A 27,049-nucleotide genomic window follows, 5' to 3' on the forward strand; every position below is an offset into this window, starting at 1 on the left:
GATCCCTAAGATATCTGGGGTTCGTCAGAAAATTGATTTCAACAGACAGACAGACGGACATGGCTTAATCGACTCCGCTATCTATAAGGATCCAGAATATATATACTTTACAGGGTCGAAAATGAAAAATGTAGAAATTACGGAATGACAAACTTATATATACCCTTCTCACGAAGGTGAAGGGTATAACCAGGACAACCACTATTTTTGACCTATTTTTTACATATATCTGGATTACTAAGTCATTAATATAGACAATATGGATATCTAATGATAGATATCAAAGACCTTTGCAACGACGTATATAAGACCATAGTAAGTTGGACCTACAATGGGTCAAAATCGGAAAACAAATTTTTTAACCCGATTTTTTTTCACAAAAAAAAAAAAAAAAAATTTAAAATTTCAAAAATAAAAAATTTTAAGTTTTAAAAAAAAAAAATTTAAAAAATTAAAATAACAATTGGAAAAAAAATGTTTGTCCATAAAATTAAAAAACAACTTTGGTGAAGGGCACAGCCGAATATAGCTCTCTTACTTGTGTTATTTAATAATAAACTTTTAAGCTTTGTTTAGACGATTGTCAGATCTAACAACATTGTCAGACATACTATGTCTTAAAATCGTATGAACTGACTGACAATATTGTTAGAGAAAACAAGGCTAATTCATTGTCCGGCTGCTAGTTGACAACAACATTGTTGTAATGACATTGGTGGCCTTTTAACGAAAATTGGACTCCTTTTTTGTGCTCTAAAATTCTATTTCAACAAGAGCCCACAATATCTCTTCACTAGCCTTAGCCCTAGGCAGTTTGGAGGATTGGCCTCTCTTAGTACAAATACCACATTATTGTTCTTGTACCACTCAATACCTTGCTTACCATAGTGACAGGATGCCAAATCAGGACAAAAATAAGCGGACACATTAAGAAGTCTTATGAATGGAAGTATCATCTTATGTAAACATTCCTTGATGTAAATTTCGGTATTTATAGAGCGCTTTGTAACAAATGTTTGGCCGCAACTGCATATTGCTTGTCATACCAAGAACTTTTTGAGAAAATTTTCTGTTTTTGGGTCCTAAACTTTTCTACAACATTCCCTCGAGCATCAGCAATATACAAATATTGACCCGGAAGCTGCGAAAAATTTTCCAGAACATACGTTTCGTCATCCATTAAGCAACAGGATTTTTTTTTTCATAAAATGTTACTTAAATTTTCGTGTTCTGACTTTGGCCTCTAAATTTTTGAGCCTTGTACGTTTTTAAACCTGAATTCGCTTTAAATTTTCGTGCCAAAAAGTCCGAGTACTGAGCTAACGGGGATGCTTTCCTACCGGATGCATTGGAAGCTCTTTTGAAAATGAAAATTAAGACTATTTATTGGCTTTAAAAACATCATGTGGACCATTCCTTCTTTTTTCTTGTCAAAGGACAAGTTCTCCCGCTACTATTTAATAATATTGGAATCAGTTTGACGACAGACCTTTTATTGTTTGGTCAACTTTTTGTAGGACCAAGTTGGGTTTTGTTGAAAATATTTAATAATTAATTTTTAATTAAATGCTTCATTTTGCAGACATTTATTGAGATACAGATTCAAATCTGTATTCATATTTTAAAAAAGTACCAAATTGTTTAACCGGATCTACAAGATATTTGAGTGTTTTTTAAACTAAAATTAGGTTAAAAAATATGAGTTATCACAGATTGAGTATTTACGAAGTTATTAACGATATTTGAGTTCACAGATTGATCTTATTTTCCTTAAAATCACAGTATTTACTATGTTTTAACGATTTAAGACATTTTAATTTAACCTTCATTAGAAGGATATGTATAAGTTTGTCATTCCTTTTGTAATTTCAACAATATAATTTCCCCACCCTATAAAGTATATATATTCTGGATCCTTATAGATAGCGTCGTCGATTAAGCCATGTCCGTATGTCTGTCTGTTTAAATCAACTTTCCGAAGCCCCCAAAAAACTTACATACACGATTCATACATCAATATCTCCGGAATTCTTCCGGCTCGGTTCGAGAGAAAATCGGTCCACAAATGGCTGAGATATAAGGAACCAGGACAACCTCGATTTTTTACATATATGTATATATGGATTACTAAGTCATTAATATAGACAATATGGATATCTAATGATAGATATTTCAAATACCTTTGCAACAAATTATATAAGACCTAGTAATTGGATCTACAATGGGTCAAAATCGGAAAAAATATTTTTTAAACCGAATTTTTTTTTTCACCAAAAATGTTTTTCGCTAAATATTAAAAAAAAAAAATTAAAAAAAAACTATAAATTTTTTTTCCAAAAAATGAAAAAAAACAACTTTGACAAAAAAAACATAAATTTTGTTTACCTAAAAATATTTAAAATTTTTATTTTGAAGTATAATTTGGTGAAGGGTATATAAGATTCGGCACAGCCGAATATAGCTCTCTTACTTGTTTATACTAAAAGTAGATTTTTGATATAAAATATGAGTGATAACAGAATGAACTTAAATTCTGTAAAATCGCAGTATTTACAAATTTAATTGTAATGCAATGTTTAAAATTTTATCAAAATTGGCTTTCGAATTTCAAATAAAATATGTTTTCCCATTTTACCCCTTTTTGGTACTTTTTTTGTCCCCATTGAATTGATACACATTTTATTTAAATAAATTTCAATATCGTAGTGTAAGGTCATAATAAAATATTCAAATGAAAATTTATAGAAAAACATTATTTTATGAAAAAAGTACCAATAATAAATACAATTTTTACCCCTTTTTTGCTATTTTTTAATAAGTAAATAAATAGTAACTTCAGATATTCTGCTATATATTTTTCAACCTTACTGTAATTATATTATACCTACTCGTACATTATTTTTTTTAATTTTTTCATATTCTATTAAAACACAAAGCAAACAAATCCAACTAAAGAGTTTGCAAAAAAATAAAAAAAATTGTAAATGAAGAAGGAAAAAAACTGCTAAGTTGACAGATTTATGCTTTTATGTAATAAAAAGCCGGTAATATAAACAAAACCAAAAACAACCAATAATAAACCAAACAGCCAACTGACAACTGCTTAGTTGTCAAGTCTGTTTAAGTTACATTTGGCTGTGGATGGATGTTGGTTGTATGTACTTTAAAGCAAGTACATACGTTGTTTTTTGTTCAGATGTGGATGGATGGATGTTTCAGGGAAAAATGTAAAGAAAAACAAGTAAGAGTGCTATATTCGGCTATGCCGAATCTTATATACCCTTCACCTTTGTTGTGGATGCATTATTATTTTTTATAATTAGTATAGGGTGAATGCACCAGTAGTCGGCAGTTTAACTTTTTTTCAGTTTTTAAAGTGATACCATTATGAGTGCGAACATGGTATTGGGATGTAAATGGGTTATTGTTGTTTAGTAATTTGTATAGTTTTAGACTCAATTAATTCTTTTCAAGCAGTTTTTATTAAATTTGAGCAATTTACGTTTTTTGAAAAAACACGATTTGTACCCGAAGTCGGCACCCTTGATCCTAATGTCGGCAATTTGTGACCCAATTGTCGGCATAGCATTTTTTATTAAGAAAAGAATAAAATCTTAAAAGAATTCAAGTTATTTTTTATTTAAAATATCAGCCATTTAAATAAATACTAATAAAAAACATAAATTAGTGCATTTGAGGTGAAACCACTGTGGGCAAATATCATATCCTACGTTTTTAGACCATCATCCTCAGGATCTGTGTCCAAATCCTCTTCACATGTGCCCCTAACTCGTTTTATCTTCCTTTTTTAATTTGTTTTGGTTTATTTTATTTTTCTATTATGGTCACTGTAATTATGTTAGTTACCATTCACATCATTGTAGCAATCATATATACATATGATTGTAGTAAATATTTATGTGTTTGTGGCAACCATGTTTATGATGTAATACTTCAACATATTGTGTTGTTCTAGGATTATGGTCATCATATTCTGAGATCAACATATTATGATAAATCATTATCATGAAAATGATTGCCATAAATATATATTTATTTACAATCATGTTAATGGTAACGTAAACATATTATGGTTACCGCAATCATATACAATATCCCAGTGACCATAATATTATTAAAAAACTTTGAAAAAATTTTAAATGTACAACTACAACTTGTTGGGATTGGACTTGAACAGTTAAAAGGCTGAAACCAAGTATTTGAATAATTATTTGATAAAGTTGGAGATGAGTAGTGAACAGGTTTCAACGTTTCATTGTGATTTTCTGCAGCTAAAGTTGGCGATACTACCATATTTTCAACTTTTCCTTGTTAATTATGAACGTGCCTGCCTCTATGGTAAGATTACTCACAATTTCAGTAGTTTGATAATTTATTTTTAAGGTATTGTTCTCTTCGATAATGTCATCGGAATCAATTCTACGCTCATATTAGGAGCTAGTCGGTTGACTATTTCAAAAGCTAGATCCAAATCCGTTTCTTTTCTCATTTTCAGGTCGATCACCTACTAATAACTCCAACTGATTTAGTAAAGAGCCTGTTTATTAAGGTACCTTACATGATTATTTTAGAGAGAACAGTTTAAAAACCCCTTTATACCATTTCATTCCGGGTAGATCATATACAAATGGTGTGGTTTGCTGCTCTTCACGATTGATTGAACCGTGTTAAGTTAATCCTCACTTTCTTTGTAATTAGATAACACTGTTTGCGGCCCCATTCTCATAGGACCTTCGGAACCGTATAATTTGTCCTATATTTTTGAACGCGGAACTCCATATTGTTTACTGGCACCTAATACAGAAATCGGGCCTTCTCTCGCATAGAAAATATTTTAAGGCTTTTTCAGGATATTGGTGCATGGGTTTTTTTTCTGGAGTGTCCATATTTGGAATTCTAAGATGTTAGAATTAATAATACCTACTGAATCTCTAAATATTACTCTGTTTAACGATCTCCAGTCAAATAAAAAGCTGCTGCCGAGTTCAGGATGCTTGGTCTCCTATACTCGGCAGTTCTTAAAATGCTCAATTAAAACTGTGCCGACTATTGGGTAAACTCATTTCAAACTCATTTTCTTCAAATCTATTGTCAAGAGAGATGAGTAATAAACAAATTTGTAGAATTTGAGCTTAATACAAAAAATTAGCAATTTTCCTGAAGTCGGCATCACTATGCCGACTATTGAAAATCATAGAAATTTTTGTTCCTAATGACGGCATCAATTAAAATAACCAAAAAAAATATTTTTTGTGAAAACTTTCACATTGTAGGTAATATTTAAACAAAGTTTTATCTTTTAACACCACTCTGGTAAAAATATTACTTAAATTGATATGGTTACTAACTTGTTTTAGTTGGCCTTGCCACTAAAAAATTTCTTTAAAAACAGGCACTTCCGCACCAGTTGAAAGATGGTCACTTAATGAGGACAAAAATAGATGAAAATACTCATCTCACCCAAATTTAAACATTACATAAAGATAAATGAGTGTATGTTTAATTAAAGTTAAATCTTACTTTTGTATAAAATTATCGTTATTCTTATTTATTAAGCTTTTAAGTCAAAAATGCCGACTACTGGGTCATGCCGACTATAGGAGCGTTTACCCTATAGGTATGTATGTACATTGCCCACTTTCAGCGTACAGCATCCTAAATTTATCAAGAACACAAAAAACAACAACAACGCCAAACGAAACAAAACACCAAAAGAAAAAACAAAATATGCAAGGCAATGAAACCAACACACATCCAAACATACGTTTAATTGTATAAAAAACAACAACAACGCCAAAAGAAACAAAATACGCAAAGCATGCACATTCAAACATACGATTTGTTGATTTTTTGTAAAAAAAACCAACACACAACCAAACAAAAGTTTAGTTGTATAAAAAACAACAACAACGCCAAAAGAAACAAAACACAAAAAAAACAAAATACGCAAAGCATGCTCATTCAAACAGACGATTTGTTGATTTTTTGTCAAAAAAACCAACACACAACCAAACAAAAGTTTAGTTGTATAAAAAACAACAACAACGCCAAAAGAAACAAAACACAAAAAAACAAAATACGCAAAGCTTGCCCATCCAACCATACGTTTTGTTGTTTTTTTGTCAAAGCATGCAATACATTGTGTTTTTTGATGAAATTTTCAGAGGTTGTCTCGGATTTTTGCTCATATCTCCGTTATTTATGGACGGATTTTGCTGATTTTAAATAGCAAAATTCTCGAAAGTATGTCTGACAGAATTGTTGAAGATTTGGATCCCGGAGATATCTGGGGCCTTCAGAAAATTGATTTCAACAGACAGACAGACGGACAGACAGACAGACAGACAGACAGACAGACAGACAGACAGACAGACAGACGGACATGGCTTAATCGACTCCGCTATCTATAAGGATCCAGAATATATATACTTTATAGGGTCGGAAATGAAAAATGTAGAAATTACAAACGGAATGACAAACTTATATATACCCTTCGCATGAAGCTGAAGGGTATAAAAAAATTCTCATAAGTCATTTAGGTAAAGGTATGTGTGTCTTTCATGTTTATGGATGTTTTGTGTAGATAATAATGAAATAAAATTTAAAATGAAAATATAAGTCAAATGACTGTTGGGTGATTTGACAGTTCTTGTTTTTGTGGTTGTTACCACTTTTATGTGTGAAGTTTAAGCCAAACAAAAGGAATCTAAGTCGGCCTGGAGGCTTTAGCTCAAGATTGATAAAATAATGCAAGATTTATGTACGGTTAAGTAAACTGAGTTGTATCTTTAGGGGTTTTGAAACTATGTTTATACGAGTATGTTTGCGGAACCTATTGAGTATGTCTGCTTTGAAAAGGATTTATAATTTGTTTATGTATTTTAATTTTAAATCATGCCATAATTTAAGTCGTTATTTAAAGTATTAAAGAAATGTTAAATGAAAGTGAATTTTCAAACACTTATCAACAACATGTCATGACATGTTTCAGAATTAGAGAATTTAATTTCAGAAGAAGAGTGCAAAAACAGCAAATATTTAGGAGGACACATTATTCATTATTTTCAAAAGTTAAAATTACCAACATCTGAGCGTATTGTCTAACTTTGTGTGTTAATTAGTAAATGCAAGTTATTATCAAATTTTTTCTAGAACTCTTGACTTTCGAACATCAATACAACAAAAATAGTTTATAATTTATAGGAAAATTAATCAAATATTGCCAGTAATGAAACCCAAGAAGTCATAAAAATAAATTTTTATAAGAATTATTTATTTTGGCCATTTTCTTACAAAAAAGAAAAAAAAAATTTTTAAATTTCCGAAAACCATTAGTATTTGTCTTCATAAAACTCTAATATTTTACTTTTTATAGAAATATTTTTTTTTAATCCATCAAGTCTTCATAAAACTCTAATATTTTAATTCTTATAGAAATATTTTTATTGATCCATCAAGCTGTTATAACACCCATAATATAAATTCCCAAGAATTCTTCGTACTCATTTTGTACCAGCAAAATCCTTCAAACTGAATTTTTGCTCAAACAAATTTCACACACCGTAAAAAAATGCAAATTTTTTTCCAATAATAAAAGAAAAAAATGAAATAAAAATTCAAATCTAAATCCCAACCAATCAACAAGATAAAAATAACAACAAATAAACTTGATAAAAATTATAGATAAAAAAATGGACAACAACATCGAATCAAGCAAGAGCAAATAATAATAAAAATGCAACTCTAGTTTTATGAATTCAAGGCGAGACGGCTAAAATAAAAACACAACGAGAGACGCTTGTAACCCACACAAAACAAAAACAAACAAAAAGAAACAAATTATAGAGAGTGAATAAAAAAGGGCAATAGCAAATACGAAAGAAATAATAATAAAAATAATAAAGAGACTTGTTGGTCCGAAAATCAAAACATAAACTAGTTTAGCTAACGGTAAAGACGAATTGGTTGGACCCCCAAGTTTTTAGAAAACATTTTTCATAAAAACCACTAAATTTTCTAATAAATTGACTACAAATATTTCAACATCCTTAACACTCTCTCCCTCATTTTCTCAATCTCTGGTTATTTTTTATCGTGACGATATACTGACAGTTCTCATACAAAAAAATTTTAATTGGAAGTATACGTTACGAAAAACGATAACCAGATATTGAGAAAATGGGGGTCATTCTGTTCACCAGATAATTCAGATCAGCTTCTCTGATATATATTAGTAGTAGTAATAGTTTAACTGAATTGTTATTGGACACTCAAACGACTTAGATAGCGTAAAATAAGCTTTTCGTACACCTTTGTTATCTATGATAGAAATTTGGCCTTCAAGAACACAGAACATTTATTTTAAAATTTGTTATAAAATCACTCAATTTTCAAATAATATTTGAGTGTTTTTCACACAAAATTTATAAAATTCTTATTTCTGAATTAGGAGTTTAGTAAAATCCGATCGAATATTCGGTTTCGGATCGGCGAATAATACCAAAACCGAAACTTTTACAAAGATAAACTTAATGTTCCTTAAATTTAATTGTAAAATCTCTAAATGCATCCGGTTAAAACTGCACCCACAAAAAAACGTTTCAGTTCAAAAAGAAACAAGTAATATTAAAAAAAATGTTTTTTTTTTAACTTGTTTTTAAAATTTTTTTTTCCCAACTTGTTTTAATTTTTTTAAAAAATGTTTTTTTCCATTTTTAAAATTTTTTTTTTTAATTTAAAAAAAAAATTTAAATTTTTCTCTTAAAAAAAAGAAAAAGAATTTATGACAAAAAAAATTTTTTGGTTAAAAATTTTTTTTCCCGATTTTGACCCATTGTAGGTCCAACTTACTATAGCCTAATATACATCGTTGCAATGGACTTTGAAATATCTATCATTAGATATCCATATTGTCTATATTAATGACTTAGTAATACAGATATACTATATCAAAAATAGGACAAAAATCGAGGTTGTCCCGGTTTTTTCCTTATATCTCAGCCATTTGTGGTCTGATTTTGTCAATTTTAAATGTTGGTCGAATATCAGGTTCAGTTTGATTTCAGCCTGAAAAAAGTCTAGGGAGCCTAGAGTTTAGTCATCTTGGTCTAACATTTGTTTACAGGCTAAATGTGTTGAGTTTAAATACTATTTTAATCCTTCTGCTAAAAACTAAAAAAATTTATATTTTTTTTTTAGTTGGAGTCAAATCTGTTTCCGTCGAAACATTTCTTCCGGAATGGAATCAAGAAATAGCCAGTCGGTACTAAATCCGGAGAATAGGGCGGTAGAGGTAGCATTTCGTAGCCTAATTCATGAAACCACTGAGCCATGTGAGATGCCAATGGCTTCCACAATCTCTCGCACTTTCAATCTCAGGTCGGCTAATACCATATCGTGATTTTTTTTCAAATGTTTCGGATGTAGAGACCTCAACTGGGCGTCCAGAACGTTCGGCATCTTCCGTGCTTGTACGGCCACAACGAAATTCACTAAACCAGTTTTTTACCATTGAGAAATTGATGGTGCAGAGTTCCCATAGTATTTATCAAGCTTAGCCTTGTTTTGAGTGATGAATTTTTTCCGCAAAAAAATAATGCTTAATGATCAGACGAAATTCAGGTTGTCTGCTATCAATGGCTGTGCAACACAAACTAAATGACGCAGCTTGTTAAAATTTTGACACGAGTCAACTGACAGATGCCTGTTGCCAGGAACAGTGTTTGCCTTTCAGTTAAGAGGCGGGATATGTAAAATGTCGCGAACTCGTAACTCCAAACCGTGTCTTTTCAACGCCTTAACCTTTATTTGTCGAAAAACATTGTTTAAGCTTTGATATTTTTACAAATAAAGCTTGAGTGTCTGTAATTCTCATTCATTTGTATTCCCGTATGACGATGAAATTTTCATGCAATATGAAATGACTATATTTGAACTAATGCCCATATCTACCTTGCAATATCTACATCCGCGCAACAGCGATCTTTTCAAGCAGATTTAGGATGATCAGCACGAAATAAGAATTGAAGTAAAATCGACCACTACTGAATTTATATAAACAAGAAAAATTCGGTAGCGGGAAAGGTGCTTCATTATCAAAAGTCGAACAAGCATTTTTTTCAATTTAGGGCCTAATTCAGAAACACGAAAGGAAAACAATTTTAAAATTTTTGTATGAAAAACACACAAAAATTATTTGAAAACTGAGTGATTTTCATACAAAAATTTTAAAATCGTTTTCCTTTCGTGTTTCTGAATTAGGCCCATAGTAAATATTTGAGTTAATAAAATCAGACATTAAAATCAGAGTTTTCAAAAAACCGGCAAAAATTAAAAACTGAAGTGATCGGATTCGGTTTTGGACAATTAATTACACTGTCCAACAGCATTTTTGGAACAGACTAGTGATTCTATAATAAAGGGCATGTTGAGTACATCATTTTTGTAGAATAAACTTATAGTCCAGCTGATCAGAATTTTTTTTTACAGTGGGTCAATGTTTTCCTTTTTTGATCGAAGGATGCATTATATTAACTGAAAAAAAATGTAAGCTAATGTCTAAGAGAATTCTTAATGTAAGAGTTATACTGTAGAATTTTATGGGGGATCATTTTTGTGGAAGATCTTAACCCTCTAGCTCCTCACTTTAGGGGTCAATTTGATCCTTTTTTCGAGAAAATCGAAAAAAGTCCTTTCAAAAAGGACATTTAAGGATTAAAATATTCTACGAAAGTTTTTGCCGTAAAATTTCAGTGGTTGTAAATAAAGCTCTTTACGCTTAATTAGCAAAATTACACGCCACCTCGGGTCTCTCTCTTTTTTAAAAAAATCACCAAAAATCAAATTTTTGATCCGAATGAGTTGAAATTTAAAGTATAAATAGTCCCTAAGGAGATCTACAAAAAACATACATACATATGTAAGTTATCTCTTTTAGTTCAAGAGATATTTAGGTTTATTTACTTTTTAATTCCGCTCGATATATTTTTGGTTTTTTAGATAAACATGTCAAAACATCTTGCTAACAGTTATCTCGTACCTATTAAAAGCTACATACATCAAAAGTTGGAACATGTAAAAATGGCCGTATTTTTTACATATTAAAATAACTTAAACACTTTTTATTAGAAGTGTTTTTGTACTTTTCGTTAAAAGTACGTTGGTACTTTTATTAATAACTATGATGCTTTTTTTTATCAAAAGTACTAGGGTACTAATGTGCTTTTAATTAAACGTAATAAATTTTAAGGTACTTTTTACTAAAAACTTTATTTTTGGTAGTTGGTACTTTTTATTAAAATAATTGTTCTTTTCATTAAATGTACTTTTGTACTTTCCATTAAAAATACTTTGAATGTTGTTACCAAATAAGCTTACTGGACGTTTTATTCAAAGCCCTTTAAATTTTTGTATAAAAAAAGTACTTTTTTATAAATCTACCTGGTGTTTTTAAAAATAATTTACGATTATTAAAGCTCTCTTATTCAATCCCCATTCCACATGACCGCCACAACTCAAGTAGGGTAAGCCAGAAATTTAAATTGGAAAAAAATAATAGTAAAACTAAAAAAATAATAAAATAATAAAAAAACATACGCAAATATTGTTGGGGATATAGTGGTGGTGGCGGTGGTCATAAAATCCGTTTTAGACGACAAATTATCACGCGGCGCAGACAACGACGACGACGATGAAGTCGAAATGGACGACAACGATACCGAGGAGGACGGAGACGACATCATCGACAATGACAATTGAGGCTGATTTTGATCATACATATTACAATTCAGATTATAGACATCAAGTGGCGATGCTGCTGATGATAATGTTGATGATGATGGTGTTCGAGTTGTTACACAATGCGTAGAGATCAAATGTTGTGGAGGCGGCGGTGGTGGTGCTGGCGATGTTGTGGCCGTTGTTGTTGATGATGGAGATGTTGGTGCAAGCAATGAGGATTTTGATGTGGCAGACAGACTACAAGATAATGATGTACTATTTGTATGCGGATTATTATGATTATGATGTTGATTATAATTATAATTATTAATATTATTATGATGATGGTGCTGTGGATGTGAATTCATTTGTGGTGCTTCATAGATGGGAGAAATTAAACGTTGATGCTGTTGTACAGCATCTACAACATCATTAGATGTAACCGAGGCTGAAGCCGGAGGAAGTTGCAATACCAATTGATTATGCTGATGATATTGTACTTTATTGCTGTTATTATTATTATTGTTGTGAGCAGAGTGTTGTAATTGTTGCATTCTTTGTAGCTGATGAAAATGAGGGTGTCGATGATCCAACATATGTAAGTTTTCCAATTCCGTTATTGTATAATAATATGGAGATTCATCACTATACAAGTCAGCTGCTGCATCCATAGATGTTGAGCCTAATGTTGCTGCTGTGGCTGTTGATGATGTTGCTGTCAATTCATTATGATTTGTTCTGTATGCCTCCAAATTGTGAAATTTACTCACAAATGGATGTTTTGGTGTGTATTTCATATTTGTATCTTTCGATTTTGTTGTTGCTGTTGTTGTTGTCGGAGTCGTCTGATAGGCCAATATGGGATCATGATATTTGTAAATTTCCGCTTGCGAGGAACAGGATGTGGTTAGTTTTTCGTTATCCGCTTTATGGCTGGATTTTGTTGAGCGATTTTTGCTTGAGAATGAGGTTTTTGCATAAAGTTTTTTCATTTTTTATGTTGTTTTGTTACGAAATATTTATTTTAAATTTATTTTAAAAAATTTAAATTTATTTCTTTTTCTAGAGAATTCAGGCAAAACGAATTTAAACAGAGGGTTACAAAAGCAGGTAATTTTAAAATTTAAGGTTATTTTGGATAAAATGTACTCTTCACTTGATATTTGTATAAATATTGTAAATAACGCTCTATTTTAATCCTTATTAAATTTATAAAAAAATCATTAATACCGAGAAACCCGATAAAACTCTTTGGTCGTATGACTCAGCCTCAATGACCGAATTTTCCATTTTCCAATGAAAAATATTAGATAGGCTGACACAAAATTTAGTTGATTCCATACTAAGAAACCATTATCAACTAAATTTTTGTTGATTTAACCTAACTCTGTGCATACAATCAAATTATTCGGTTTGCCAAAACGAATCTCTTTAAATTGTGTAGAAAATACTAACACTGCGATAAATGTATGTCAACTGTTAACAATGCACTAGCCCACACAGGTGAAAAGGTGACATATCACTTAACTTCTTCAATTGTGGCAAAAAGTGGAGAATTTTTCAATGAATTTGAAACAAATTTGGTAAAAAAATATTAGCAATTGTAATTAAATTTAGTGACCAAAATACAACAAATTTGGAATATTGCCAAACATTTATTCAAAACTGGTTAGAATTTATATTAAAACATTTCTGAAGTCGGATTTTAGTAATCCGAAGCATGGAAATGAAAAATTTAATTCGTTTTGTTACGAATTGAGTCATATTCTTAAACTATTTTCAGCTTCAGGTTGGAATGCTGCTATAAATTTTGTGTATAACAGTATTTTCTATACAAAATTTACTGCATAAAAGTATTTTCCATTGAAAATCTTCAGCACAACAATATTTTCTATAGAAGATCTTATATATAGCAGTATTTTCGATAGAAAATCTTCGCAATAACAATATTTTCTAAAGAAAATCGTCAGTATAACAGTATTTTCCATGGAAAATCTTCAGAATAACAGGATTTTCTATAGAAAATCTTCAGTTTAACAGTATTTTCTATAGAAAATATTCAGTATAACAGTATTTTTTATTGAAAATTTTCAGTATAACAGTATTTTCTATAAATAACTTTTAGAATAACAGAATTTTTTAAAGAAACCCGTCAGTATAACAGTATTTTCTATAGAAAATCTTCAGTTTAACAGTATTTTCTATAGAAAATCTTCAGTATAACAGTATTTTCTATTGAAAATTTTCAGTATAACAGTATTTTCTATAAGTAACTTTTAGAATAACAGAATTTTTTAAAGAAACCCGTCAGTATAACAGTATTTTCTATAGAAAATCTTCAGTATGACAATATTTTCCATATAAAATGTTCAGTATAACAGAGTTTTCTATAGACAATCATCAGAATAGCAATATTTTCTATAGAAAATCTTCAGTATAACAGAATTTTCTATAAAAAGTATAACAGAATTTTCTACAGAAAATGTTCTGTATAACAGTTTTTTCTATAGAAAATCTTCAGTATAACAGTATTTTCCATAGAAAATATTTAGTATAGCAGTATTTTCTATAGAAAATCTTCAGTATTACAGCATTTTCTATAGAAAATCTCCAGTATGACAGTACATTCTATAGAAAATCTTCGGGATAACAGTATTTTCTATACAAAATCTTCAATATAACAGTATTTCCTCTAGAAAATCTTCAGTATAACAGTATTTTTCTATAGAAAATCTTCAGTATAACAGTATTTTCAATATAAAATATTCAGTATAACAGAATTTTCTATAGAAAATCGTCAGTATAACAGTATTTTCTATAGAAAATCTTCAGTATAACAGAATTTTCTATAAAAAGTATAACAGAATTTTCTACAGAAAATGTTCTGTATAACAGTTTTTTCTATAGAAAATCTTCAGTATAACAGTATTTTCCATAGAAAATATTTAGTATAGCAGTATTTTCTATAGAAAATCTTCAGTATAATAGTATTTTCTATTGAAAATATTTAGTATAATCGTATTTTCCATAGAAAATCTTCAGTATAACAGTATTTTCTATAGAAAATCTTCAGTATAACAGTATTTTCCATGGAAAATCTTCAGAATAACAGGATTTTCTATAGAAAATCTTCTGTATAACAGTATTTTCTATAGAAAAACTTCAGTATAACATTATTTTCTATAGAAAATCTTCAGTGTAAAAGTATTTTTTATAGAAAATCTTCAGTATAACAGTATTTTCTATTAAAAATTTTCAGTATAACAGTATTTTCTATAGAAAATTTTCAGTATAACAGTATTTTCTATAAATTACTTTTAGAATAACAGAATTTTTTAAAGAAAACCGTCAGTATAACAGTATTTTCTATAGAAAATCTTCAGTATGACAATATTTTCTATACAAGCTCTTCAGTATAACAGTATTTCCTCTAGAAAATCTTCAGTATAACAGTATTTTTCTATAGAAAATCTTCAGTATAACAGTATTTTCCATATAAAATTTTCAGTCTAACAGCATTTTCTATAGATAATCTCCAGTATGACAGTACTTTCTATAGAAAATCTTCGGCATAACAGTATTTTCTATACAAAATCTTCAATATAACAGTATTTCCTCTAGAAAATCTTCAGTATAACAGCATTTCCTCTTCAGTATAACAGTATTTTCTATCAAAATTCTTCAGTACAACAGTCACCCCTATCGGTAATAACATGTGGAATTTTGTTCCCATGAAATATTCATTTCCCTCGAAGGGAAAATTGCTATCGGGAATATCATGATGAACTTTACATTCACAATAGCTGATTTTGTTCGTAACAGCTGTTTATTGTTTACAAAATTCCATCTAAAAATTTCACAACAAGGGGAATTTTTTTCACGTGAACAAAGTTGATGAACGAAAAAAGGAAAAGGGAAAATATTTCATGTGAAATGTTGATTCGCGATAGGGGTGATTATGTTCTATAGAAAATCTTCAGTATAACAGAATTTTATATAGAAAATCTTCAGAATAACAGTATATTCTAAAATCTATATTCGACAATCTTTAGTATAACAGTATAAAAGTATTTTTCTCTAGAAAATCTTCAGTACAAAAGCTGTATTTTCTATAGAGATATTTTTTTGTATAACAAAATTTATAAAATTCTGAGATAATTAAAAAAAAATTGTTTGCTAAATTATCGTTAATAATTTAATAGTTTGTTTTATAATTATTTAATTTTAAAAATATCCACTAAATTTAAAATCGCATTTAAACAAAATATTTCATTTCAAATATCAAGGCCAAGCACATTTCAGAAAACCTCTTTTGTAACATACTGTATTAAAACTGCATCTATTTTTTTTTTTTAATTTTTCAATTCAGAACACTTGTTTTTTTTCCCACGCACTCTATTTTTAGAGCATGACTAAAGAAGGGCATAATACCATTATTTCTTCTATTTTTTTTTTAGCAAATTCACCAAATTTAAAAACAATTTCACTTTTTATTTTACTTTAGGTGAATTTTCTTTTCACTTCTAAACAAAATTCACTTTTTATTATTTGTAAAATTTTTTTGTTATTTTTCGCGTTCCCGTTTTGAAAATCAAGCGAATTAAACGAAATCAAAAGAGGCGGCTTGGCTGATGACGATGATGATCACAAAAATCATGCATGCGCAAACGAGCTCAAATCTCAACAAGCTTCTCACAACAACTAAAACTAATCTTAAGTCTCCATAAGAGAGATACAATTTCTAGACATGAATATTCTGTTGAACTGTATGTAGTTGTTGTTGTTGCTGGTATTTGTTAGTGTATGGCTGCTTGAGTTGTTATTGTTGTTGTCTTCATTTTAATTCATACAATTCATTACTACTATTACAATTTCAGTTTAAAGGAAAAACACCAACAAATCAGCTCCAATATATAAACAACAACAGCTAGTATAAAAAGTTGTTTCAAGTTATGACTCTTATAAAATAAACATTGTTTTTGTTTAGTTCAATTCATTATGTGTATTTGTAATACATAGTTGTTGTTGTTGTTGGTTTCTTTGATTATTTCTTATTTTTTTATATACAAAAAAAAACTGGGAGAGAATTTGTAGTTGTATGCAAGTGATTTGAGTGAACGAACACCAGTTCAATGGGTAATCAATGTTTGTGTTTAGTTGTTGTTGTTGCTGCTGTTTGCTTTGTTTACATTAGTGTTGTTGTTTGTGCTCATATTTGGCGTGTATATGCTTCGTTGAGTTCATGTAAAAGAAGAAAAATCGCCAACAACAAACATTAAACTCATGTTGTTTGGGTATTTGTGGTCCAAAACCGTTTTTATCTAGTCTCCAAGCTCACAAATGAATGATGCATTGAAGACAACAAGAACAACACTAAAAAAAAGGTATTTTTTTTCATACAATTGTTGAAATGTAAAGTAAAAAACAACAACAATACCAAAACTTAAATATAAGAAACAGAGGCGTTTTTCTTGGCCGTCTTAACAAATGAGAATTTTATTTTTTTGATTTGGACAACCAACTTTTGGCCTAAGATATGTGAGCAAGCAAATTAATAAATCTGGTACTTTTTTTAAATAAATAGTACTATTTAAAAAGATTAGGACAAATTCGTGAAGTTGTTACAGATCGCCTTCAAAAGCAAACCAATTTGTGTCCGAGGGTTACTAGATTTTGACGACGGCATATTTAATTCATTTAAAAGGATAAATGACAGATATTTTTTTGTATACTATTTTCACAATTTCGAATTGAACATTTAAAGATATGCAAGAAATTGGATATTGAGCCGACCTGTCTTATGAAAAGAACTATGTGGAGTAATTTCGACAGATAGATAGGTCTTTCTATAGTCCAGTTTTAAGTTCGATCGTAGGTCTTCATCTAAGCCAGTTTAAACTTCAATCATAGGTCTTTATCTAAGCCAGCTTTGGATTCAATTGAAGGTCTTTATATAGTCCAGTTTTATATATCATAAAGTCGAGGTTTTGCTTCAATCGTAGGTATATATCTAAGCCATTTTTAGCTTCAAACGAAGCCCTTTATCTAAGCCAATTTAAGCTTCAATCCAAGGTCTTTATCTAAGCTAGTTTTGGATGCAATTGAGGATCTTTATAAAGTCAAGTTTTATAGATCATAAAGCCTAGTTTTTGCTTCAATCGTTGGTCTTTATATAAACCAGTTTTAGCATCAAGCGTAGGTCTTTATAAAGTCCAGTTTTAGCTTCAATCATAGGTATTTATCTAAACCAGTTTTAGCTTCAATTAAAAGTCTTTATAAAGTCCAGTTTTTGCTTCAATCGTAGGTCTTTATCTAAGCCTGTTTTAGCTTCAATAGAAGGTTTTTATAAAGCAAAGTTTTAGCTTCAATATTAAGTATTTTTGAAGCCAGGTTTTTGTTTCCATCAGGTCTTTATATAATCCACTCTTAGTTTCAATCATAAGTCTTTATCTAATCCAGTTTTAGCTTCAATCATAGGTCATTATCTAAGCCAGTATTAACTTCAATTGAAGGTCTTTATCTAAACCAGTTTTAGCTTCAATCGTAGGTCTTTATCTAAACCAGTTTTAGCTTCAATCACAGGTCTTTATCTAAGCCAGTTTTGGCTTCAATTGAAAGTCTTTATTTAAACCACTTTTAGCTTCAATCATAGGTGTTTATCTTATCCACTTTTAGTTTAAATCATAGGTCTTTATCTAATCCAGTTTTAGCTTCAATCATAAGTCTTTATTAGCTTCAACTCTAGGTACGGTTTTAGCTCCAATTCTAAGTCTTTATGTAGTCCAGTTTTAGCTTCAATTGAAGGCCTTTACAAAATCCAGTTTTAGCTTCAATCGTAGGTATTTTTCAAACCCAATTTTAGCTTCAATCGTAGGTCATTATTAATACCAAATTGAGCTTCATTTGAAGATCCTTATAAAGTCCAGTTTTTGCTGCTGTTAGGTCTTTATCTAAGCCAGATTCAGCTTCAATCATAGGTCTTTATAAAGTCCAGTTTTTGCTTCAATCATAGGTCTTTATCAAAGCCAGTTTAAGCTTCTATTGAAGTTCTTTATAAAGTCCAGTTTTATACATCATAGATGTTTCTATTGTTTAGTTTTATGTTGCTGTTTTCCATTTGAATTATCTTAGTACTTTTCGCTTTAACAATTTTAGTACCATTAATTATAAATAGTACGATTTCACATTTTACCATTTATCATATCTAAGCTCTCTAAATACCGCCAAACACAACACACATGATGCTGTGTTTGGTAATGATCAGTCTTTAAGCACCTCATAAAATGTTTAAAATGAAGTTTTAGCACGAGTCTTTTTAACTGCATGATCGTAGACACAAATAGAGTTTTACACACTTCTTTTCTTTAAACAAAAAAAGGCAAAGACCATACAAACACGACCCTATTTTCAAGTCAACGTCATTATATTTTAAGCTTCATCTCACTTCTAATGGAAGTCGGTCATAAAATCATGGGTTCATTAAAATTATAAAAAAAGCAACCAGGCTAGCTCGATTTAAATACTTTAAAAGCGAAAAATCCCCAGTAAAAATGTAATTTTGACCTTCATTGTTGAAGGAAATGAGTTTATTGACACACGCTTTTATTTAGACCTTTAAAAAAGGGGATTTTTTTTGCAAAACAGGATAAAACTCTTAATATTTAAAATACTAATGGATAAAAATATATTTTTTTTAATATTTCATTTAATACAAAAAGTTCTTTGAAGGAATTTCCGGAAATAAATATTTTATCTTCATTTAGTTCTATGAATTCCCAAGTATGTTCATAGTTAGTCAACAAAAGCATTTCAAGAATTTATTATAACAATTTTATATTGTAGATTAGAAACAAATAAACAAGTTGTCATACAAAATAAGCGTAACCGGGAAATTATTGACATTGTACGTTTGTTAATAAAATGTTACAGGGAAAAATAAACAATAAGAAATTAAATTAAATCATAAACAATTTTATGAATCTTATGAATAAATGTAAACTACGAAGGTTGTGTTTAAAAATACATGGCCCAAACAAAAGAGCGGTAGAACATAAAATGATTGACTAAGGCATACTGAGGTCATTCTTTGATAGGCTCTCGATATGCAATATTCGTTTCACTGAAAGTATTTCAATGGAAGGGACACTAAAGGTTTATCATAATGACTCAAATCTTTATCTTTGTTGGGCAGAAATGGTAGGTCTTTATATAGTTCAGTTTTAACTTTAATCGTAGGTCTTCATATAGTCCAGTTTTAGCTTCAATCGTAGGTCTTTATATAGTCCAATTTTAGCTTCAATCATAGGTCTTTATATAGTTCAGTTTTAGCTTCAATCTTAGGTTTTTATTATACAGTTTTTGCTTCAATCGTTGTTCTCTAAGTAGCACAGTTCAAGCTTCAATCGTAGGTCTTTATATAGTACAGTTTTAGCTTCAATCGTTGGTCTTTATGTAGCCCAGTTATAGATTAAATTCCAGGTCTTTATATAGTCCAGTTTTAGCATCAATCGTAGGTCTTTATATAGTCCAGAATTAGCTTCAATCATGGGTCTTTATATAGTCCAGATTTAGCTTCAGTCATGGGTCTAATATAGTCCAGATTTAGCTTCAATCGTAGGTCTTTGTATAGTCCAGATTAAACTTCAATCATGGGTCTTCATATAGTCCATATTTAGCTTCAATCATAGGTCTTTATATAGTCAAATTTTAGCTTCAATCGTATATCTTTATAAAGTCCAGATTTAGCTTCAATCATAGGTCTTTATATAGTCTAGATTTAGCTTCAATCATGGGTCTTTATATAGTCCAGATTAAACTTCAATCATGGGTCTTTATATAGTCCAGATTTAGCTTCAATCATGGGGTCTTTATATAGTCCAGTTTTAGCTTCAATCATAGGTCTTTATATAGTCCAATTTTAGCTTCAATCATAGGTCTTTATATAGTCCAGATTTAGCTTTAATCATGGGGTCTTTATATAGTCCAGTTTTAGTTTCAATCATAGGTCTTTATATAGTCCAATTTTAGCTTCAATCGTAGGTCTTTATATAGTCCTGATTAAACTTCAATCATGGGTCTTTATATAGTCCAGATTTAGCTTCAATCATCGGGTCTTTATATAGTCCAGTTTTAGTTTCAATCATAGGTCTTTATATAGTCCAATTTTAGCTTCAATCATAGGTCTTTATATAGTCCATATTTAGCTTCAATCATGGGGTCTTTATATAGTCCAGATTTAGTTTCAATCATGGGTCTTTATATAGTCCAGTTTTAACTTCAATCGTAGGTCTTTATATAGTCCAGATTAAACTTCAATCATGGGTCTTTATATAGTCCAGATTTAGATTCAATCATAGGTCTTTATATAGTCCAGTTTTAGCTTCAATGAAAGGGTTTATATAGTCCAGATTTAGCTTCAATCTTAGGTCTTTATATAGTCCAGTTTTAGCTTCAGTCGTAGGTCTTTATATAGTCCAGTATTAGCTTTAATCATAGGTCTTTATTTAGTCAAGATTTAGCTTCAATCATGGGTCTTTATATAGTCCAGTTTTAACTTCAATCGTAGGACTTTATATAGTCCAGATTTAGCTTCAATCACGGTTCTTTATATAGTCCTGTTTTAGCTTCAATCTTAGGCCTTTATATAATTAAATTTTAGCTTCAATCGTGGTTCTTTATCTATTCCAGTTTTAGCTTCAATCTTAAATCTTTATCTAATCCAGTTTTAGCTTCAATTTTATGTTGTAGAATATTAGATTCAATTCTATGTCTAGCATACCTCATCACACTACCCTCCTAACTAAATCCCTTCACATGAAATGAAAATCTTTTCTTTTCTTACCTCTAACGCTCAGGTATTTGAGGAAACAAGTGTTCAACCGAAACATTTAATAAACTACAACAAACAAGAAATAATACTGCATAACAATGCTTCGCATAGTTTACTGCACTGACTTCACTGTCCGGCCGGCCCATAATGCACTCACTCACTGGCCTGACTGTGTAATGCACATATTTCTACCCTGACCAGAGCGACAGCAGACACGTTGAATTGTGAGAAAGTAATGATTAATATTCTTGTCATGTTAAATGTGATAATGGTTTTGTCTATTTTCTTATTATTTGTAAAACGTTCTTAACTTAACAACTGTGAGTAAAAGCACCTGGTTAAAAGTTTAAGAAACATAATAATAACAATAATAATAATAGAAAAAAGTGGGGAAATAATAGAACAAAAGAAAATTTATAAATGTTGATAATTTGGACACCTTTTCCAATAGGAATTGTTAAAGAATAATGTTTAAAGAATAAGAAAGTAAACTATGAACTTATACAAAAATTACTCTTATTACAAGCTGTTTCAAACATCATTACAAAGTAATGCATCATGGAAACAACCATGTATTACAAAGTAATGCAGGAAATAATGAGTTGTCTCTAGGTGAATCAATAATGTACTTTAACTTTAAACTTCTCTGACACACTAGTTTTATTTGAATGTATCATCAAAAGTTTGTTTAGGATAAGTTAGAAACCAAAGTACTATTTTTGACTATATTTGCTCTTACAAAATCTTGTTACAACAAATATATATTTGCGTACATGGACATGGTGTACTATTTAAACACTACACTTGTTGTTAATCAGTCACTCTGACCATTTACCAATCTAATCATCCATGTTTCTGTCCATCTCATTCACCATCAACGTCATCTTCTTTACCATCTTTAAAAGCCATTTTTGAACAGCAGAACACACAAATAATTACTATAAAAAACTTTTGAACTCCACACAAATATCTCAGCTCAGCTCCGAAGAAATCTTAACAAATCATTGTGATTTGATGCGCTTGTTTCTTTTTAACATTCCGTGTGAAATGATGAAAATCTCGTATCATTAAAATGATTAATAATTATGAGTTAGTTTGTTTTTTTATTTTTTATTTTTTTTGTATTTAATGTATTTTTCATAGACTTCTTTCTATTAAGTGAATACGCAGGCGTTTGAAGATTGAAAAAAATGAAGAGTTAATTTTATTAAAGGTTTAGATTTGATTGGTACATTAAGTACGTATTTAATGGTTGGTTACTTTTAGTAAAAGTATTGAGTTGAGATAAGAAGAAAAGAATTTTAAATGAAAGTTTTCCAGTGAATTAATGCATTTTTTCCTTCTAAAGAGACTAGATGAAATAAAAAGTTAAATAGTTAAGCAATAGAATTTGACTTAATCATGCAGCGTTTAAAATAATTGAAAAGAGTTTAGAGAAAAGTCAATAGTATAGAAAATAGTGTTTATTGAAACTATGAGGCAATGTACTGGAAGTGAGTTATAAAGGGTCTTTCATTAAGCGCTTCTTATCTTTAAATTTAAATAAAACAAAGTTGTTTATTCGTTTGAAAGGCCTATCAATGCCATTATGTATGGAATATAAGATCGAGCAAAAGTCCAATTTCTCATGACTGGCGCATAAATCAGGCTGAACTTAACCGACGACAAAAGTTAACTTTGAGAACAGCTGTGGTTTGTGACTTATTCGCATAGACCTGCGATTTAAGGAAACCCTACAAGAAAAAGTTTAACGGTTGCCAGTTCACATCAAGTCGTTGACTCCGCCAGCCCAAACTCTACTTTAAAAAGAGACTTTTTCGGAATGCATTGGACGTTCTTGGCTCTTATGTGGATTGTAATCGGCCCAAATTCGACAATTGTATTTGTTGACGTACCCATTCATCAAAAAATCACGTAAATTAGGTGAAGTCGGAACGTTGCCTGAGCAGAACATCTATTTTGAGCCTGAGCAGAACATCTATCATTTGCAAGTGTAGCTGAACGCTACATCCGTCCATGATGGTTTGGAAAACCAAACTGAATAAATGACTGACAATAATATTTGCCGCTATTAACTGTCAAGCATAGATGGGGAAAGAGACAATGGAGATTTAGCCTAATAAGGAAATGCAGAGGACCCGACTTGCGAAAATTCAACCTATATTCCAAATAAGGAAGATCAGTGTTCACTGGCCTTTAGCTGTTCACATTTAAATGCTGTAACTTTCTTACAACGACTTTTGTAGTAGTTCCAAAGATGAAGAAATTGAGGAGACAACTAAGCATCTTCTCTGACATAGTCAGGCACTTGTTGACATAAGGCGAAGAATGTTTGATCAACAAATACTTATTAACAAGACTTCTCTATCTCTAAGGCTGATTTGGGTGGAAACCACACCTTCATGTATGGAAGGCCAAGAAACATAGAACGAATGATAAATAAAAGGGACCTATGATAAATACCATGGATCCTATGTTTGAATGCTAGTGGGCTAATCTACCACACAAACAATTTTTGAAGTATCAAACCTTAAGACTTTGCATTGCATACAGAAATTTATTCATGAAAGTCATCGAATTCTATTCATTGGAGATATATTGCAGCTCCGTGGTGTAATAAAAAAACTTCATTTCTAAACGTTAAATTTATATTAGCAATATACAGACTGCATTACGAGTTTCTCTAGCTGCGCTATGTTATTGATCTTCAGCAGATCGAACAGTTAAGAAATTAAGGACTGTTGCTTCATTTGATCCAATAAAGAGAATCAAATTTCCCGTTTCATCAGTTGTAATAGCAAGAAACATGCAAAGAAATCCATGATCTTGTATGATCATGAGATAATTCCATAATAATTCGCACAATTTGCGAAATACCTTCTAATTTCATTTTGATTTGGTATTCCTAACGTATTGATCACATATATTCTTAATGGATATTTTGGGCGTCTTAAACCTAGTCTATTTGTTGAAATTTCCAAAAATGTGTAGGATATCTCGGAACATTTTCATCTAGCGTTTCTTTTCCAAACTAATGTTTTTTCAACATCGCCAGCAGTTTTCCGGAAAAGTTTCATGGTAAAAAAATTTACAATCATATGTCTGTTTGACACTGGTAGCTGTAACTCTCTAGACAATGTTCTGTAGTACCCCGGTTCCCCAAGGGCTCATCTGAGTTCAAAACTATTAAAAACTAGTTGATCGCCCCGGCTTCGCCCGGTATCATTTACTAATGTTAGTTCTTCAAGTTTCTCCAACCCACACCAGCCTGTTCTTATTTATTTGCAAATAAAATATCTAAATTTGTACTGCATACTTTAGGGAGCTTTTTTAGTACAGTTGACTGGACTCACAAAAAAAAGAATTTCCTAGTTTTACCCGGAATTTTTGAATTTTTTTTCTTTACAATTCATCTCCTGAAAATTTCGAATCGAATAAAAAAAAAATCAGCCAAATCGCTCCAGCCGTTCTCACGTGATGACACTACATACATGGAACATTTCATTTTTATATATATAGATAAAGGGTTCGCAGAAAGTAAAGAATAAACCACACTTGCAGGATAAAAGTTTTTAAATAAAATTTGAGATACGAGCATGCTAGAATCCAGGACAATAGTAGTTGTCCCCGTTATCGTACAATTGAAACTATTACTGTTACTGATGAAATTATGACGATAAATCCAGGAACACGCGGGAGAATAATTAACAACGATCCAGGATAGTTCACACACATCAGGACATAGGACTCGAAAAAAAAAGTTTTTAAAAATTTTTAAAAAAAATTTGTTTACCAAAAACCTTAAAGTTTCGTTTACCAAAAAATATTTCAAATTTGCATCTTAATGTATAATTTGGTGAAGGGTATATAAGATTCAGCAAAGCAAATAGTAAAGTGGATGGACTTATTGTACTCCAATATTTTTTTACAATATTTTAAGTACGATTGAGTAGCGCTCAAAATGATTATGCAGATTTCCCATTACTTGAAATATAAGGTCAATCAATAAGCTTTATTTTGACAAACACTTGAAATACCAAAAGAAATATTATTTATTCCAATGCCAGTGTAAACCGTCAACATATTTTTATTTTCTTCATAATTGAATCAATAATATAACAATATAAAAAATCATGTGGCTCATCTCAAATGTTTGAATAAACCGAGAGATCTTAGCATCTATTACTACAAAGCATAACTATGTTTTATAAACTTTTATTTTCTTATTTGAAAAACTACATAATTGCCGCATAATTTAAGATTTTAACGCTTAGATGCGTGTATCTTATCAACAATCTGCTGCTACTGCAGCAAAACCAAGTGTAATGATGATGATGAGGTTGAGTACGTAGCTGATGAAGATGATTATGATAATGTTGAAGTCATAATCATTTTGAGTTAAAAGTTTTATATTTTTGATATAAAGATGTCTGCTACACTAAACTAGTGTAGATTGTTAAACACTGATTATTGTGGTTTAATTTTTAAAAAATTATGTTTATTTAATGAGTCTTGTAATGTTATTAGTATTATTCTATTCTATATATCAAAGGTCGACAGAAAGAAAATATGGATTATAATAGTATGTGTTGTTTACTGGCAAAAAACTGTTCATGCTCGCCCCCTGTTGGCTATGAGTGCCGACCACTGCTTCATATTCATTTGATTTAATGTGCTGTTTTTAAATTACTACAAATTTTACTTTTCTTTTTTTTAAACTTGTAAAAGTAATTTTAATTAATGTTGTAATGCAAAAGAACATTTAAACTGCACAATGTTTTGTAATGAAAATGAATGTAGTTATAACGCATGTAATATTATTATTACGTTTATAACTACGAAATGGTTGTTAATAAAAAAATGTTGTTTTAAGTTTAACTGGGTCAACAGAAAAACTAATATATAAAAAAAAAAGTTAAAGAATTAAAATTTACTATTCAGAAGTGGAAAGTTTTTATATAAAATATGTGTTTAATGGAGACTGAGTAAAATTTTCTATTGGAAATGGACTCAATCTAGAGACTGAGTAAAAGTAAAATTTTCTATAGAAAATTGTCTCAATCATGAAGCTTAGACAATTTTCTATAGAGTAAAGTAAATTGAGTAAATTTTTCTATAGAAAATTGTCTCAATCTAGAGACTGAGTAAAATTCACTATAGAAAATTGTCTCAATCTAGAGACTGAGTAAAATTCTCTATAGACAATTTTCACAATCTGAAGACTGAGTAAAATTTTCTAATGAAAATTGTCTCAATCTTGAGACTGAGTAAAATTTTATATAGAAAATGGTCTCAATCTTGAGACTGAGTAAAATTGTCTAAATCTTGAGACTGAGTAAAATTTTCTACAGAAAAATGTCCTAATCTTGAGTTTGAGTAAAATTTTCTATAAAAAATTATCTCAATCTTGAGTTTGAGTAAAATTTTCTATAAAAAATTATCTCAATCTTGAGTTTGAGTAAAATTGTCTATAGAAAATTG

The 27,049-nt window shown here is 30.0% G+C and overlaps 1 protein-coding gene across 8 annotated transcripts in view; it reads right to left on the reverse strand.

Annotated features, from left to right (window-relative positions):
* The window catches only part of ena (enabled), a 62,272-nt gene that overhangs the window by 18,799 nt on the left and 16,424 nt on the right, over positions 1-27,049 (reverse strand). The window contains exon 1 of one of the 8 annotated variants that reach the window (XM_065514484.1): positions 11,617-12,745. The exons of the other annotated variants lie outside the window; for them this stretch is intronic. Within the exon in view, the coding sequence (XP_065370556.1) occupies positions 11,617-12,731 (1,115 nt within the window). The 5' untranslated portion in view covers positions 12,732-12,745. Of the gene's footprint in view, positions 1-11,616; positions 12,746-27,049 lie in introns of those variants that run through there. 8 annotated transcript variants of the gene reach the window in all.

Source organism: Calliphora vicina, chromosome 5 (assembly GCF_958450345.1).
Source record: "Calliphora vicina chromosome 5, idCalVici1.1, whole genome shotgun sequence".
Taxonomy (NCBI): Eukaryota; Metazoa; Arthropoda; class Insecta; order Diptera; family Calliphoridae; genus Calliphora; species Calliphora vicina.